This window comes from Vigna unguiculata, chromosome 3, assembly GCF_037176805.1.
Source record: "Vigna unguiculata cultivar grain cowpea cultivar isolate G323 ecotype 2 chromosome 3, ASM3717680v1, whole genome shotgun sequence".
Classification (NCBI taxonomy): Eukaryota; Viridiplantae; Streptophyta; class Magnoliopsida; order Fabales; family Fabaceae; genus Vigna; species Vigna unguiculata.
In genome coordinates, this window is record NC_140794.1 from 21,337,881 (window position 1) to 21,354,690 (window position 16,810).

At 32.5% G+C, this 16,810-nt stretch overlaps 1 protein-coding gene across 1 annotated transcript; it reads right to left on the reverse strand.

Moving 5' to 3' along the window:
- Positions 1-4,062: 4,062 nt before the first annotated feature.
- LOC114177852 (Apoptosis inhibitory protein 5 (API5)) lies at positions 4,063-16,118 on the reverse strand. The gene is made up of 17 exons (XM_028063430.2): positions 15,965-16,118; positions 15,712-15,807; positions 15,448-15,609; positions 14,831-14,930; positions 14,679-14,744; positions 13,672-13,769; positions 13,505-13,579; positions 13,257-13,406; positions 13,006-13,071; positions 12,855-12,920; positions 11,814-11,924; positions 11,229-11,318; positions 11,043-11,149; positions 5,360-5,474; positions 5,211-5,276; positions 5,027-5,127; positions 4,063-4,595 (listed from the first exon to the last, which is right to left on the reverse strand). The coding sequence occupies exons 2-17, from the start codon at positions 15,796-15,798 to the stop codon at positions 4,394-4,396; spliced, it is 1,662 nt and encodes a 553-aa protein (XP_027919231.1). The 5' UTR covers positions 15,799-15,807; positions 15,965-16,118; the 3' UTR covers positions 4,063-4,393.
- Between the last annotated feature and the right edge of the window lie 692 nt (positions 16,119-16,810).

The following is a 16,810-nucleotide window of genomic DNA, read 5'->3' on the forward strand; positions in this document are numbered from 1 at the left end:
ATATATATATATATATATATATATATATATATATATATATATATATATATATATATATATATAGGTTAAATTATTCATTCGGTTCCAATTTTCGTATGTAAATTTGAATTTGGTCCTTCAATTTTTAAAAGTGTTAACTAGGTCCCTAATTTTGATAATTTGTTTCAATGAAGCTCCTTCCGTTAAAATGGCAGAAACGGCGTTAAGAGCACAGTGACGTGGAAATGTTAGACTGAAACGTGTCATCGTGTCATTTATATTTAAATGCATTGAAAAACAATTAAGAATTGCAATATATAAGTGTAATGAATCATCCATAAACCCCATTATTCATCATTCTGCGTGTGGGAAGCTAAAAATTGAAGAAAAAGTTGGTCTGAGTATAAAGAATGTTGAAGGTTGTGGTGGGAATATGAATGTAGAATACACTGCTGCAGTGAGGTCTGTGGTGGCAGAAGAAATGGAGAAATGTATGAAGTCAATTGAACACTCTCTTCTTGAAAGGAAGAAATGAACAGTGTTTTGAGATAATAAGTTTGAAGGGGTTGAAAAAATGAGACTTTGAAACAAAACCTACATATTTTAAGTGATTTACTTTTTCTCCGTGATGACAGTGTGTTTGGAGACTCTCATTCCACTACAACCTTTAGGTCACTGCACTAAATTCAAACCTACTCAATTCAATTTCAATGCAAACAAAACTTTTGAAACAAAAGATTATTGTGCATTTATATATTAAAATTAGTTAGGTTAAGAAATTAACCAGTAGAGAAAGGCATGACTGACCTAGAAGGAGGAGGTGAGGAACCAAGTGCTTCAAGTGGTTTCTTTTGGGTAGCAGCAGACTTTTTAAGGGATGGCTTTGCAGATATTCCAGAAGCATTTGATGGAATCTGAGAGCTTAGCTGATTAATTTCAGAAGCAGACTTAAGAAATTAAACCGAGATCGCAATTCCACTAAGAACACTCTGATTCCAGCTGTTCGAACGCCAACTTTCTAGCAATGTGATCTCACACCCTCGCGATTCTTCTGCAAACCCCTCCTTCCTCCAATTTCGGCCACGAACGCAAACCCTAGAATAAACCCCAATTTGAAGCCTAACAAAGACGCTCATTCTGTTTTCTTACGTATTAAATGCACACCATTTTTCGTTTTTTCGAAATTAATTATTTATTACAGCATTTAAAATTTCATGTGTACCACTTTACTGTTCAGTTCCGTCTAACATCTCCACGTCACTGTGCTCTTAACGTCGTTTTTGCCATTTTAACGGAAGGGGCTTCATTAAAACAAATTATCAAAATTAGGGACCTAGTTAACACTTTTTACAAATTGAGGGACCAAATTCAAATTTACATACGAAAATTGGGACCAAATTAATAATTTAACCATATATATATATATATATATATATATATATATATATATATATATATATATATATATATTAAAATCTCAGTAATATCAGCCAGGTTCGTTTGAATTTGATAATCCTATTTATCATTGTTTACTGCACACATTCACTAATAACGTAATCTTAATCCTTATAAAACTATATTTTTTAAGCTATTTCTATTTTTAGTAATACCAATAGATATCTAAATATGTTCATAAAGATTGCTGAATGTTCAAACATCTATTGCATTGGGTATTTGAAGCAGCAAGAGATATGTTCTTATTCCGTTAGCAGCGGCGGAGGTCGGAAGGTGCAGGGGCCACGGCCTCCCTCCCCCAATTTTTTTTATTTTTTTCATTATTTTATATTTAATTTTTTTAAATTATATAAAATTTTAAAATTTTAAATTATTTATATTTTTTTAAATTAAATAATATTATTTTTAAAATTAATAAAAATTAAATTAAGTATTTTTTTATTTATTTTATAAAATACAACAATAAATAATAAAATATAAAATCAAATATATAAAGAAATAAAATTATTAAAATATTTTTTATTTTCTTTTTTATTATCTTTTGAGTTTTTCATATGTTTTATTCTTGTCTCATGCTTTTTTTTGTTACTAAAAAAAGTTAGACATAAACTTATTATTTTTATCTTCATTTTTTCATATTTTTTCTTCTATTATTAAATAAATAAATAAATAAGATTCATTTCTCTTGTCTCACTCGATAGTGAACTATTTGTTTAATTTAGCATTATTTTTTATCTCATGACCTTTTTGTATATTCATTTTTTATTAATATAGAAGATAAAACAATGTACTATGTGATTTTTCATAGTCGATTTCTAATTGTAACTTGATTATCATAGTTTTTTTTAGTAATTATGTTTCTCAACTTTTGATTAGATAAATTATTTTTTAGTCTTAAACTTATTTTTTAAATAGGTATATTAATGAAAAGCAAATAAATTTATTTTTTAAAAATTGATAGAGAAACTACCGGTGAAGATGAAAATATGATAATATGGTTGCTTATTCCATAAAAATGAAATGAAAGCTTGTAAATATTTTTTGAATCAAATGCACATTAATAAAATGGAAGATGAATATTTTGTAGATAATATGGTTATTTACATCAAAAAAAGTTAACTGAAAATTTAATTATAATTTAATTACTATGAGTTCAAAAATATAAAAAAACGATAAACATTCTTTTAGATATGTATAATTTCTTTAATAATTATAAATATATTAGATTATATATTATTTTTATTGAATTAGTCACAATAATATTATATAAATTTTAAGTATATTATTTTAATTTTCAAAAACTTTTCATGAAAATCCGCATTATCGGTGAGTTAATCGTCAAAGACGACACTATCTCTCCTCACCACTTTCACTATCAATTCTATCAATTCTATTGAAGGATCTTTTTCTGACATTATTTCTTTCAACAAAACTTAAATTCAAAATCTTACTAATCTAGTTTAGTACTCCAACAAATTAATGTTGAAATATCTTGTTTTTATATAAACCACAAATATTTGTTCAGCTCCGATAAAATCTGTCGATTGATTCATTCTCATTCTTTTTTTCTTTCTATTTTTCAATTTTTATAAATGAATTTTGAACTTTTTTATTTGAATTTTGAACGGGTCTATACGTAAATTAGAACTGGTAATCAATAATATGTAAGAGTCTAGATCCCATAAAAGTCTGAAATTTACGAAAGTGCAGAGCAATTTGCAAAATATTTTCCATTCTCCTGTTCAAGTTTTTGCTTCGTATCGTCAAGAATCTATTATTGGTTTCCACACCCTTGTTTCCATCTTATAAACACAAGTTGGTCCGAAGTTACGTGGACCTAAAGCAAATGTTAAAACTGAGTACTCCTTAAAATATGCATATTAAAACTAATGTAAAATTTATGTTTTGAACTTCTAGAAAACAAAAATACTTATTGCGTCATACTTTTTTTTTTTTGTAGCCAGATAATTAATTTAACTTAACAATTAAATCAATCTATTTAATTATTTTAGACATTTTCTTATTAGTAATGCATCCCTTGTTTTAAAAAGTGTAGTCTTTTTTGTATAATTATGTTAGCAAGTATTTTCCATTATTGAAATGCCTACTGTTGCTATGTTTTTCACTTATTATTACGATAGTTGTGCTATTAAAGAGACAAATAAACTATTGAAAAGAATAATAAAATTAGACAAAGACCGCTTCAATACTATTTTATTACAGTCTGAGAATATTTGTAAGGCTCATAATAAGCGTATATATTCTTCAAGTTTACCATTAAAAAAGCTTAGCAATAAAAAGATGTTTTGTATTTCAATCAAGATACTAACCATCAAGATTATTTTTAGTACTAAAAATTCAATTAAATAAATAAAATAATTACTAATTATAAAGGGGAAAAAATCTTTACTTTAAATGTTATTTTTAACCGATGAATAATATTTTATTTAATAAAATATATTGAGGCAAGGAATCGACGCGTGTATACTATCGCTCTTCCCACACCCAATTTTGTCTGCAAGTGTGTGTAGTCAAAAAACTGCATAATTGACCAAATCAAACTCAATGGGTAGGAAATGAATACATTAAGATTAATTGGCATTGATAAGGACAACTGTACAAAGAATCTAGATCATTAAATTTCTGATTGCTTCAAAGGGGTAACATACGGTCTTCATATGATTGCACTCGTCATTAAATTAAATGCATACATACCAACGAACATAGGTTCCGTCAGTTGGTCCTCATCTGCTGCTTGCAACTAATCGATTCGAAAATGATCAATAACTCAGAATTCTACATAAACAACCTTTGTAAAAAGTACCACTACATTAAAATTTCACGTCCTCTATAATCAAAACTTCCTCTGAGAAAGAATTTTAGTACATTAACAACAGGTCCTATTCGTATTCTGGTACAGTCGTGAAATCTGATATTTTCTACATCACATGCAACGAAGTTACCGATACCCTCCTCCTCCTCTTCCTCTTCCTCTACCACCCCAGCCCCGGCCTCTGCCCCTCATACCCCCTCTCCCACCAGCAGATAATCCTTCCAGTGCTCTATTGACAAGTTGATTTTGCAAACCCCCACCACCTCCTCGACCTTTCTTTGATGCAATATTGTTGGACCCGTTAGCAGCATTAGAAGGCCGTTTTGCTCTGCAGAAGTTTAAACTAAATTATTAAGTTTATAAATTTCAATTACTACTGTTGTCCCAACGCCCAGTGCAAATTATATCTTTAAAAAAATCATTTTATTCCATGAACAGTGCAAATTAGGCCAAAGATTAACACTTTCGAGAGAATAATGAAACAAATTACTCACTCTCAAGGGAAAAAGAACAAAGTACTGTTTTTAGATTAGATAAATTTTGTTAAAATGCGTTATGATATTAACTAATATAACTTTTCAGAACTACTTTTTGTTAGCATCTGGAAAATATTCTAAAGCAGTCCTTCTATTAGGTTTCGCTCTATTTCCACAGAAAAAAAATTCTATTTTAAAAATTAAGTACTTCAATTTTATTTAAAAAAGAAACAAATAAACAAGCTATAAATGATCTTTTAGAGCAAAACAAAAGATAACATACCCAGCAGCTGGCGCATTGGACGATGCAGTTTTTGTTGCTTCTTTCCAAGAAAGATTGATTCTCTTATCTCCAATAAAGGAAGGCACTTTGGTACGCAATGGCTGAACACACAAACCAAAGGCGGTGAATCACAAATAATTTGATAACCAATTTGGTCAAGTAAAGAGGGTAGCATCCCTCTTACCTTCGTCATTGTCAAAATGTTATTACAGGTCCGTAACCCAGTTGTGGCATTCTGCTTTTTAGTTTTCTACATAATCATGTAAAAATGTAAGAATGACATGTCAATAAGAGAAAGGCAATACAAAGAACCATCAAACAAGTAGAACGCACAATTTTTTCCTTTTCTTCATCAGTTTTAGCACCTGCCAGAGATTTGTTGTTTTCATCCATTCCTTGAGTTAACTTCTTGATTGTAGCCCGGGTGAACTCCTCAACATTATTCAATCTAATTAAAGAAAATAAACAAAAATGTGACTGGAAAACAAAACGAAAAACTTAAATCCTACAGACAGGTAATACAACAAGAAGTTCACAGTAAAATGGAATATTTGCAACCAGTCAAATCAAGTACTTTAGCCCTTCCCAAACGGATTTGGAATTTCATTTGTTCACGATTAACTGGAGAAGTCATGTTTAAGAAAATATAACTATTTATTGTCTTTATTACTTACACACAGTTGAAATAAAAACTCATAATGCCAGTAAAAGAGACACTCATGTTTACCCATTTAGCTTTAATTGGCTTTTATTTTAATAGTTAGATTTAGTAATAAATGGTTAAGAATTATTCAACAGGACGCTGCTGTTAATTTTAAACAGCGGAGGATCCAATCCTTCCCAAACTATTGTATTTCCAAGATTCAGGAAAAGTAAGATCCATATTACAATGACATAAACACAGTCAAGAAGACGGGTTTTTAGTTCTTGATCAAGCCAAATTTTACAACAAACATACACATCAGAAGTTTGTTTATAGTTTATACTGATGCTCGGCATATAGCCTCATACAAAGAAATTAGAATGAATTTGAAAGTGTGTATTCCCCTCTCTTAGGTTTTCATATTTATAGTAGTTTGAGATACATCATATATAATGAATGAGACAGAAAATAAGAAGATGCTCCTAGGAACTAAGTCTAGCACAAAGCATGTTCTTAGGAACTAGATCCAACACAAAGCGCACAGCATCTTACAATAAATCCTATTGAATATTTATTCTAACACTACTCTTCAAGTTGGAGCATACAAATTGTATGTACCAAGCTAGGAACAAATAAATTAAACACGAGGACCTCTCAAGGATGTTGTAAATACATGAGTTGATTATTTGAGCAAACAGACTCCATGCAGATTTCCTTGGCCAACAACTTTTCTCAAATGAAATGACAATCAATTTCAATATGTATAGTCTTCTGTGTTATCGAAAATCAGTGATAACAGCAACAAGGTGGAAACCAGTGGTGATTCTGGTGCTTGTCGCAACAACATGGCGATGTGGGTGGTTTTTCATGGCGTTCACCTTTTAGATAACGAATAGCAGATCTGAAATGGCTATGGTGGAAAAGGCGGAGAAGGAAACCCTATTGAGGCAGCAGTGGCATGGAGAAGAAGACTCTTCAGCTAGGGCAACAACACTTGTGAAAAAATCTAGTTTAAGTACGAGATTTTTTTCTTTAGTGTGTTCTATTGGGTTTAAAGCACAAATAACAACTTAGATAGAAATTGGGTCGTTTATGGCCTAATAAATTTTTTATATTTAACCTAATATTCAAATACTGCCTAAACTTCTCCTTCAGCCCCCTGCACTGCTCACCACCACACACCGTGCACCGCCATCAACACTACTGCTGTTGTTGTTAGCATATTACATGTCTGCTTTTATTTTTTGTAAAGTGGCACCTACATTCTTTAATTCTTTTCTCACTCCCATATTTCAATTTCTAGATACAATATCATTACTTTTGCATAACAATTTTATTTTTGTATTTTTTATAATGCATATATTATATTTCCTTTGACTGAATTTTCCACTCCCGTTATGATTTCCACTATAACTTTAAAGGATATTTGGGGTCTCCGATATATTTTCGTTATCCAATATCGATAACATTGGATTAGGAGCAATTTGGAGGGCAACATGATTATCAGAATGCATCTTTATCGATAGAATGTCACTGAAATCTAATTATTGTAAGAATTGTTTTACCCATATAAGCTCATAGGTAAAGAATACCATTGCTCTATACTTCGCTTCAGCATATGATTGGTCAGCAACATTTTGCTTCTTGCTTTTCCAAAAGACAACATTTCCTCCAAGCAACATGCAATATCCCGTCGTAAAGCATCTATCGATATGAGAACCAACCCAATCAACAACACAATAGACAACAATTTGGGTATTCCCTTTATCTTCATAAAGTAGTCCTTATTCTAGAACCTTTTTAAGATATCTCAGAATACGAATGATGGCATTCCAAATAATCAGTACAAGGATTTTGCATGAACTGCAAAGGACAAATCTGGTCTAGTAATAGTGAGATAAATAAATTTTCCAACTAGTCTCCTACATCTTTCAAGGTCAAAGAAAACTTCTCATTTTGCCATTAATTTCTAATTCATGGGACAATCCACTAGTTTACAATCAATCATGATGTCTCTTTAAGGATGTCAAGAGCATATTTCTCTTAGAGATTACAACTCCTTCCTCTAATTGAGCAACTTCTATGCCCAAAAAGTATGAGATTTTCAAGATCTTTTAGTCTAAATGATTGCATAAGTGCTCCTTTAACTGAGAGATTTTAACAGCATCATCCCTATGATGGCTATATCATCAACATGCACTTTTAAGTACACACATTTGTTGGGGGAGGTGTGATAATAGAAAATAGAATGGCCTACCTCACTATGTTTCGGCCCAAAGGATTGAACAATGTGGTTGAACTTCCTAAACCAAGCACGGAGAGATTGCTTTAGACCATAGAGAGCGTGAAGCAACTTGTAAACCAAACAGACTTCCCCTGATTAACAAACCCAAGATGTTGCTCCATGTACACCTCTTCTAAATCGCCATGTAGAAAAGTATTTTTAATATCAAATTGATAAAGAAATTGATAAAGGGACCAATGACGAAAGGATGCCATGGCAAGGGAAAGTCAGATAGTAGTCATTTTAGCCACAAGAGAGAAAGTATCACTATAGTTAAGCCCATAAATTTGTGTATACCTTTTGGCTACCAAAAAGTTTTGAAGCAACCAATTTCACTATTCGGTCCAACTTTTATGGAATAGACCCAACGATGGCCAAATATCTTCTTTCCAAATGGAAGAGAAACTAACTCTCATGTATCATTTTGTTCAAGGGCTTGCATTTCAACAATCATGGCTTGTCGTCATTCAGGATGATTAAGAGCCTCTTTTAAATTTTTAAGAATAGTAATAGAAGATAAAGAGATAAAAGAATAATAGGAAGGAGAGAAATGGTGATAGCTTAGAAAATAGTGTAGAATGTGTACCTTTGGAAATGGCAACGAGCCAACTAGAATCCTCATCATCAGGAGACGCAGTACAAATTGATGATGGTGAAGGACTTGATGAAGATGACTCATCACGTGGTAATGGACTAGTCATTTGAGAAGGGTGGGTCGGCCTGGGAGAACTGGGCTCGTGAGAGGAACTTGGGTTAGTAGGAGAAGTTGGAAAGTGTTTGTAATTGGATACACAAAAGGTTCAACTAAAGGCAAGACAACACTTATTGGACAGAGCTAACATCTTCTGCGGAGGAAGAGAAGAAATGAGTTTCTTCAAAAAAAGGTGGCACTTGCAAACATGCAATATTTCTCAGTGTCAGTAGAATAACATTGATACCCTTTACAAAGACAAGAATATCCTAAGAAGACACATTTGATGGCTCAAACTGAAAGTTTGTTCAAACCTGAAGACACATCATGTACAAAACAAGCACAACCAAATACACAATGAGAAATGGGAAAACGAGGCTCATTTGAAAATACAATGGAGTATGGAACTTGATTGTTCAAATAAGAAGGCATTTGATTAATAAGATAACAACAATAAGTAAGAAGGACATCACCCAAATGATGGACAAGTAGGAAAGTCATGTAAAGAGTAACAATTTTCTTGAATGTGACCCATTCTTCTACAACATCCATTGAGGATGCTCTCTTCCACAATGACGCCCCCCTCTACTACTAAGATCTCTTTTCTTCACAAGTAGAAATTATGTCAGAAGATATAGCTCCTGAAAGCATGTTGAGCAAAGATAGGGTGACAATCCAAAAACACAAGGAAACCATAAGTTTCAAGAGAGAGAAACCTAGGGTTTCAAGCAAGGAAAACGGTGATTAACACTAGAAGACACACACCAAATGCTCTTGGAACGAAACACATAGCTGAAATAGGCTCAAAAGAATTTGGCGAGTCAGACCATGGTGGTCCAGGAAGATCCTGACCATCGAAAGTCGATGCGTGACACTCGCACTAGGGCAGAGCAGGTCTGGACGACGTGTGACAGCACATCAGTTGAAGAATGGATACACACTCAATGGGGTTGGGTCACGCTCCTCAAGGCACACCAGACCAAGGTGTCGAAGGACCAAAAACTAGCGACAAACAGAAGCATATGGCAGCAGACGACAAATAGCAACATATCGCAGTGAACAGCAACAGAGAACACAAACAAAGACCAATAGATAATTCTTTTGCAAAACAAAAGGCAAGACAGAGACCAACAGAATAGGATCGACCCATTCTGATACCAACTTGAGAAAAATACAAAAAAAATAGAATATTTTTTCTATAATTAGTATGTATTCCCCTCTCTTAGGTTTTTATACTTATAATAGTTTGGGATCCATTACAATGAATGGAAGAGAAAAGAAGAGAATTCTAAAAGATGCTCCTAAGAACTAGGTCTAGCACAAAACATGTTCCTAGGAACTAGGTCCAACACGAAGCACATAGCACCTTACAATAAATCCTATTAAAGACTACTTATCCTAACTTTGTATTGAAATTCTCACATCGACTAGAGGTAAGATCAATTTACAATATATAAGTGCAAATCTCAACTTACAAGCCGCTTTTGTAAGGTAGAGTTAGATTTAAAGTCCACTTTTTAACCGTTCATATTGATGCTCAACATATAACCTCATAATGATAAAATCTTAACCAGACCTTGTTGCTCATTACATGCCTCATAGACTTATCATGTTTTTGAAAATATAGAAAATATTGCTATAACTTTGCACTCAATTGACGTCCTCACTAAAAGTGAACTTGACAAAAGAATTTGTGGGAGTGGGCAACAAATGAACCCATATCTGGATAATGGTTGAAAAATCAATGAAGAAAATAGCAATTCTAACTATGCAGTCTAATAACCCCAAAACATGATAAACAAGGCAAACTATTACTCATTGATCTCAAACAAATAATTATTGCACACTACCCAAGAATACAAATAAAAAGTATTAAGCTAATAAATTAAAGGTAATGTCCTACCACATTATCTCTACGACAACCATGTTTGAACCTTACATAGAGAAGTTCAAGTTCAAGTTCAAAAACTGCAGTTTACAAAAAATTACTGTGCATCTAAATGAAACCCCCAACAGCTTTTACTCCTTATACTTAGCACCATAGTGCATGTTTGAAAGATCTCCCAGCTACCAAACGGGTAAAATACAATCAGTTTTCCGAAGCTGAATGCAAACATAACAGGTTCACTTTCCATATCTACATAACAATATTGTTCCCCTAAACTTAGAATTACTTGGACTTGATTACAGTTGGGAGCTTTCATTGGTCTATCACTAGTAAGTGCTACTGTAAGCCTTCATCAAGACCTGTAGCATGTGCTATCTTTGGAATTAGAAACCCCCTCATAAATTCTTTTGTAATACTTGCATATATGACTTGACCAAATTATATTAATATTACAAACCAAAGAATAGGTGAATAGTTGACAACATAATTTTACCAAAAGAATGCTGATACCTTTCAGTAAAATCATTATAATGCTCAGAAAAGTCCTCTCCGAGCCTATCAGATGGCTGGCCAGTAACAATTTTGTATCCGCATAAACTATTTGTTGCATTAGGAACCTACATCACCAACTTCAATTTAGCAAAATATATAACTAACTATTCACAGCATTAACTTGGACAAGGCAAGGTAAACCACCTTATGAGCTAGGTGATGAAATGTGTACAACAAGCACTCTACATAGGTAAAGTTCATCTCCTCTCCAGTTTTCTTCCAAGTCATATATTTCTGAAAAATACGAAGCAAGAAGCTTAATGGAAACAGTGACAGTAGAAAATACCAATCATTTTAATTTAAATAGAATATTAAATAAATGGATATATTAATCCTTGACAGATTGCATTTAATTTGATTCAATTTCCAAAGATCATACACAGCAGTAACTACATCACACTTTCAATTTGAATTTGCATCAATCAACATATTGCTCAAAGTATACTGAACAGAGCTGAAATTATATGAATAACATTATAAATTTATAACAAATATAAAAGATAGATGAAGTCTTAATAATAGTTACTCAAGAAAAAAAAAATGGATTTAAGATAAAAACATGCTAGCCACATCAAAAGCACACTTCTGTTAATCCACAATGCGCTTGGAAATAACAGCATAAAGTAAAACTAAAAAAAAAAGAAATCAACATTGACATGACAGAAAACATACTTCTATATACAACAAATTAGAAGTACTAACTTTGCCAATTTTCAACAACAGGTTTACCTTTAACAACTGAACAATAGAAGGAAGCATTTGGCGTGAATCTTGTGGAGTTGTATAAGGGGAAAATTCTGCAAGGCTTCTGAGTAAATCTACTTTACGTTCTCCGGGAAGCTGACAAGGAATAATTAATTCACACAACTAAGTTTCTTAAAAACCAAAAGAAAACTTCAATTGAAGACGACTATTAACATGATACCAAAAAGATTTCACTAATCAAAAACATTCACCAGCTAATACAAGATCTAGAAAGGTAACCAGTAAGACTACCAAAGATAAGATTCCTTAATTATATTTTATCTGAACAAGTAAAACAAATTAATATTACAAAGGTGACCAGTTAAGATTTTTCTATGTAATCTAGAAACCTGCACTGTCACTAGTCCAACAAAATATAATTTAGATATTTGTAAGGCATGAAACCATGGTATATACGTTCAGAATTGATTCCAATACAGAGAGAGTAGAAAGGGCAGTATCTCGTTGAAAGGCTCAATACATCTACCTTTCAATTTTTCAGATGAACATCCTTAATCCCATCCCACACCCACACACAAAGGAAAGGGACCCACTTATTTCACAAGTATCCATTTAATATAACATTCTCAAAGGAATTAAACTAGCTGCTTGTTTAAAAAGTTTCATTAAATAGATTAAGTATACAAAATTTCATATACTTAAAAATTATTTGATATTATCAATTTATTTTAACATACAATATAATTCAAAATAAGATTCGATTCTCGTGCATGTTCAACTACCTAAATGACATCCTTGACAACAAAATTATATAACGTATTTTAACAGTTACATCAGTACATTTGGATCGTACAAAAAGTTATAGAATAAACTATCAATTTATGGCTACAACCAATGGCATAAAGTATTAAGGCAAGAAGCAGAAATATTATACATTCTTATTAAAAATAATAAAACATTCTTATTAAACGAGTTGAACAAAGCAAAAGGAAAAATATTATTCGAGTTGAATAAATAATATGAATGCATTCTTATTCTTCCAAACTAAATTATCTGAAGTAATACCTGGTCAAAAACAGGTATTATATATTTGTTTATGTAGTTGAGAAATTTGCTGCTTGATGCACCCCTCTACAAGAAAAAGAAAATAATACCGTTGAATAAAAGACTAAACAAAACAATATGAGGAACATTAAGCAGTGTAAGCAGTCCTTACCACAACAAATGGAAGAGCCATATGAAGGCATGATATCAACCTGTCAATATGATCTGCATCTGAAACCTGAAAATTTCCATTTTAATAACCCATTATACGAGACCTTAAAAACAAAATACATTACTTTAACTTCTAACAGCAGTAAAGCCTAAAATCAAGAGATCATTTTAGGAAAACATAACAGATTCTTTTAACATATAAAATGACTGTATTTGTGCATTCAACTGGATAAAAAGAAGAGCAATAATCACATTGAATTGTGCATCTAAGTCAGCTTGCCCTTCAATGATTCCAATAAGCTCTTTCATCCGTTCTGCTGGAGCCTTTTCACCAAATAAGCTCAAACTCTTCAGGAAATCCATAAACATTCGAAATTCTATGCCAGTGACATCTTCTAAACTCTGCAATTAAATTACCCTCAACTTATATCAACACTGCATAAGTTACACAAATTAAACACTAATAGAGCATCAAATGAAATCATAAAAATAATGAATACCTTTTTTATGAGATCAGTTATGTGTCTTTCCATTTCCTCCTGGGGCTTCAACAATTCAGCTTTGATAGGGAAAACCTAAAATTCACATATTTAGCGTTCAGTATTCCCTTCCATGTTAAAGAAGCAATAGAATAAAGGTCTCATTTATCAAACATTTGTCTGCTTACCTTGTCTCTGACAAAGTTTATAACTTTCTCACGGATAACATCATCAGTACTTGGCTCTTCAACACTGCCAATGTGCTTGAACAAAGCCGTCAAAGAAGCTGCATTGAAAACTAAACTATAAGGAGACAACAGAAAGACAGCACTAATTATAAATGTCAAATGTCAACAATCAGAAAAGCATATATATGATATCTGTCAAAAGATAGAGCTTTCACAGGCAAAAAGTTTGTGCAAGTACGTCATTCAAAGCAATTAGCCTAACTCTACACCTTCAGTTCGGAATACAACAGTTCTACAGAATTGTTGGACTTCCACGATTGATCTTTCAATTACAAATTTCTAAAGTTCTATTACCAACAATGTGCCGGTAAAAAAGAAACATTAACCATAATTTCAAATTCAGCAAATTATTCAGGGCATGCTAACATCAATAGGATACCATCCATGCATAAACCAATGTTCAGAAAAAGTATTTCTTAATGCACATCTTACGAACACTGAATCTGACTATAGATAAGACTAGTGTTAGAATTGGATGCATCTTTTTCTGTTTATACAGATGATATTGATCAGTGTTATTCAAATTACAACGAAAAGAATTGCAGAAAGATCAAAACTGCATGTACCTTCAATGTAAAATACGGTTACAAGATCAAGGAGATTGAGATATAAAGTTCTTGAATTAAAGTTCATTCAGTTTACGATCATTCTAGAAGATTGGTGACATACTTCTGTTACATGACAAAATACAACAAGCAATTAAGCACACGTCAAATCATACTGATGCAACACCCAAAATTATAAGTTATTTTACTTTAGCATTGATAGATTCAGGTTCCTTAGCAAAATTTAAACTATCAAGAGTGTGTTTGGAACTCAGTTGAGCTTATCCAAATGCCAATCAACCAAGTCCCATTCTTTCTATGTTTGCTGCTCTGGGAAGTCGTATTTTCTAGTTACAAGGCTGCAAATGGGTTTCCTAACAAGGTAAAGATATATCACAGTACCTTTCACATCCTGCCTCAGCAATGACATAAGAGCCTTATGTACAGCATCACGCTCCACGAATTCCTCTAAAAGAATGAAAGAGGAAAAAAACATATTAGAATCAATCATCGCTATGTTCTCAACCGCAAAACCTTCAAAGAGCCCAACTTACCAGAGCCAAGGATTTGCACAAGAATATCAACCATCTTCCCTATATTCTCAGGTGTATCCTTACAGAAAAGAGGCAGTCCTCTAATTGCTTGCACACGAACCTGTGAAGCAACAGAAAAACACCAAACAGTGGAAAGAAACCTCAGCACATACAGAGTTCACTAGTAGAAATCCAGAGAGGAAACAGAACAAACCACCAAGATACAGTAAGCAGAACACTTCTTTTCTCCCGTTCCCAATGTTTGGTTTAAATCTAATAAATATCATTGTTTCCCTTTAGATGTATCCTCCACTAACTATCTTCGCTCCAACTATACCCTTAATTAATTTAGCCCGTTGAACCAACACAATCATATGACTCAGAAGCCTTGGCAGTTCAACCCCTAGTTTAGTTTTAAAACCATCGCTAAGACTTGGAGAGAAGTAGCATAGCAACATGATATTAATGATAGTGGGGTCAAAATCTCCCTTGGTTTTCTTCCATTCTGAATTCGCCATTTCTTAGTCACCACCACATACACTAATGAAAAATAACAAATCCCATGATATATATATATATATATATATATATATATATATATATATATATATATATAATGAACGGAGAAAAATGCGTACCCCGAGTTCTTCAGCCTCGACCAAATCAAGATGGGCATCGAGAGCGGGACCAGAAAGGTCAGGAAAGAACTTGTAGAACTTGGGAATGAGCTGCGCAGCGAGCTGTTTCGCTTTCACACTGGTCTTCGCCGCATCAATGATCCCCTGGTAATCCTGCACATTCTGCGAAACCACAAAACAATCCAAAACCCTAATTGCAAGCTCGAACATCGGAATCCAAAACCCTAAACCGAGAAAGCAAGAATCAAAAAGCAAATTCCGAACCTGAGACTTATCCTTGGCATTGTTGAGCTGCTCCCCGTATTCGTAAAGTTTCTCGATATAAGCAGCCTCTTCGGCAGGGTCAGTCATCGGAAGGCTCTGCAATTGCGGTAGCGATTTGGAGATTGCGATGGCAACGGCAATTGGGATTAAAAAACAAAATCAAAAATAGCATCAAACAAAAAGGGGGAAAAAAAAGAGGGTTTTTTGCAGTGTTATGTTAAGGGTTGGAATAGCGAGAAAGAGAGTAACTAACCTGAAGAGTGAAGTGAAGAGTGTTGCTGAGTAGGGAATGATTCAGTGGGTAAGGTCAAGTAGCTCTTCAATGGGATCAGTTAACCTTAACCGTGCCGCACACACAAACACACAACACACTTTCTTTCCACTATAAAACTGTAGTGTCTCTCTTCTCTTATCTCTGTCATCGAAAAACTCTACCTCTGTATATACTGCACAAGACGACATGTCGTTTCGCAAAGGTACATTCATCAAACGGAGAGAATTGACTAAATATGTAAATTACGAATTTTAATTTTATTTTATATTTAGATAAATTACGAATTTTAATATTTTTTTGTTACTTTATACATAAAATCATTTTTTAATAAATTAAAGAATAAATAAAAGGTCTCATTGAATTATGACTTTAGTTTTTTTTTTTTTTAAAAAAGAGTAATGTCATAACAAAATATTCAATTTATTTTTCTTTGTGAAATGTTTTTAATTTCTTAAAATAAGATTTAATTTCAAAATTTTATTAAAAACGTGTATAGTATTGCTACTTATTTTATTTTATTTTATTATTTGTTCAACTCGTGAATCTCATCACGAATTAATGTTTCATTTATTTTATTTATTTTTCTTTGTTTCTTGAATTGTGGAAATTTGCTTTGATTAGATGTTATCGTTTTTAAATTTTAGTATTCAATATACAAGACAGTTAAAGCAGAATTTTTGTTTTATTCCTCTTTAAAATAAAAGTAATGCATTTCGTAGAAAATGAGATCATCTTTTACAAAAAAAAAAAATGAAAAGATTTACGCTTATAAATAAATATTATGTGTATATAGCATATAAAATAATAAACTCTTAATGGCGTACT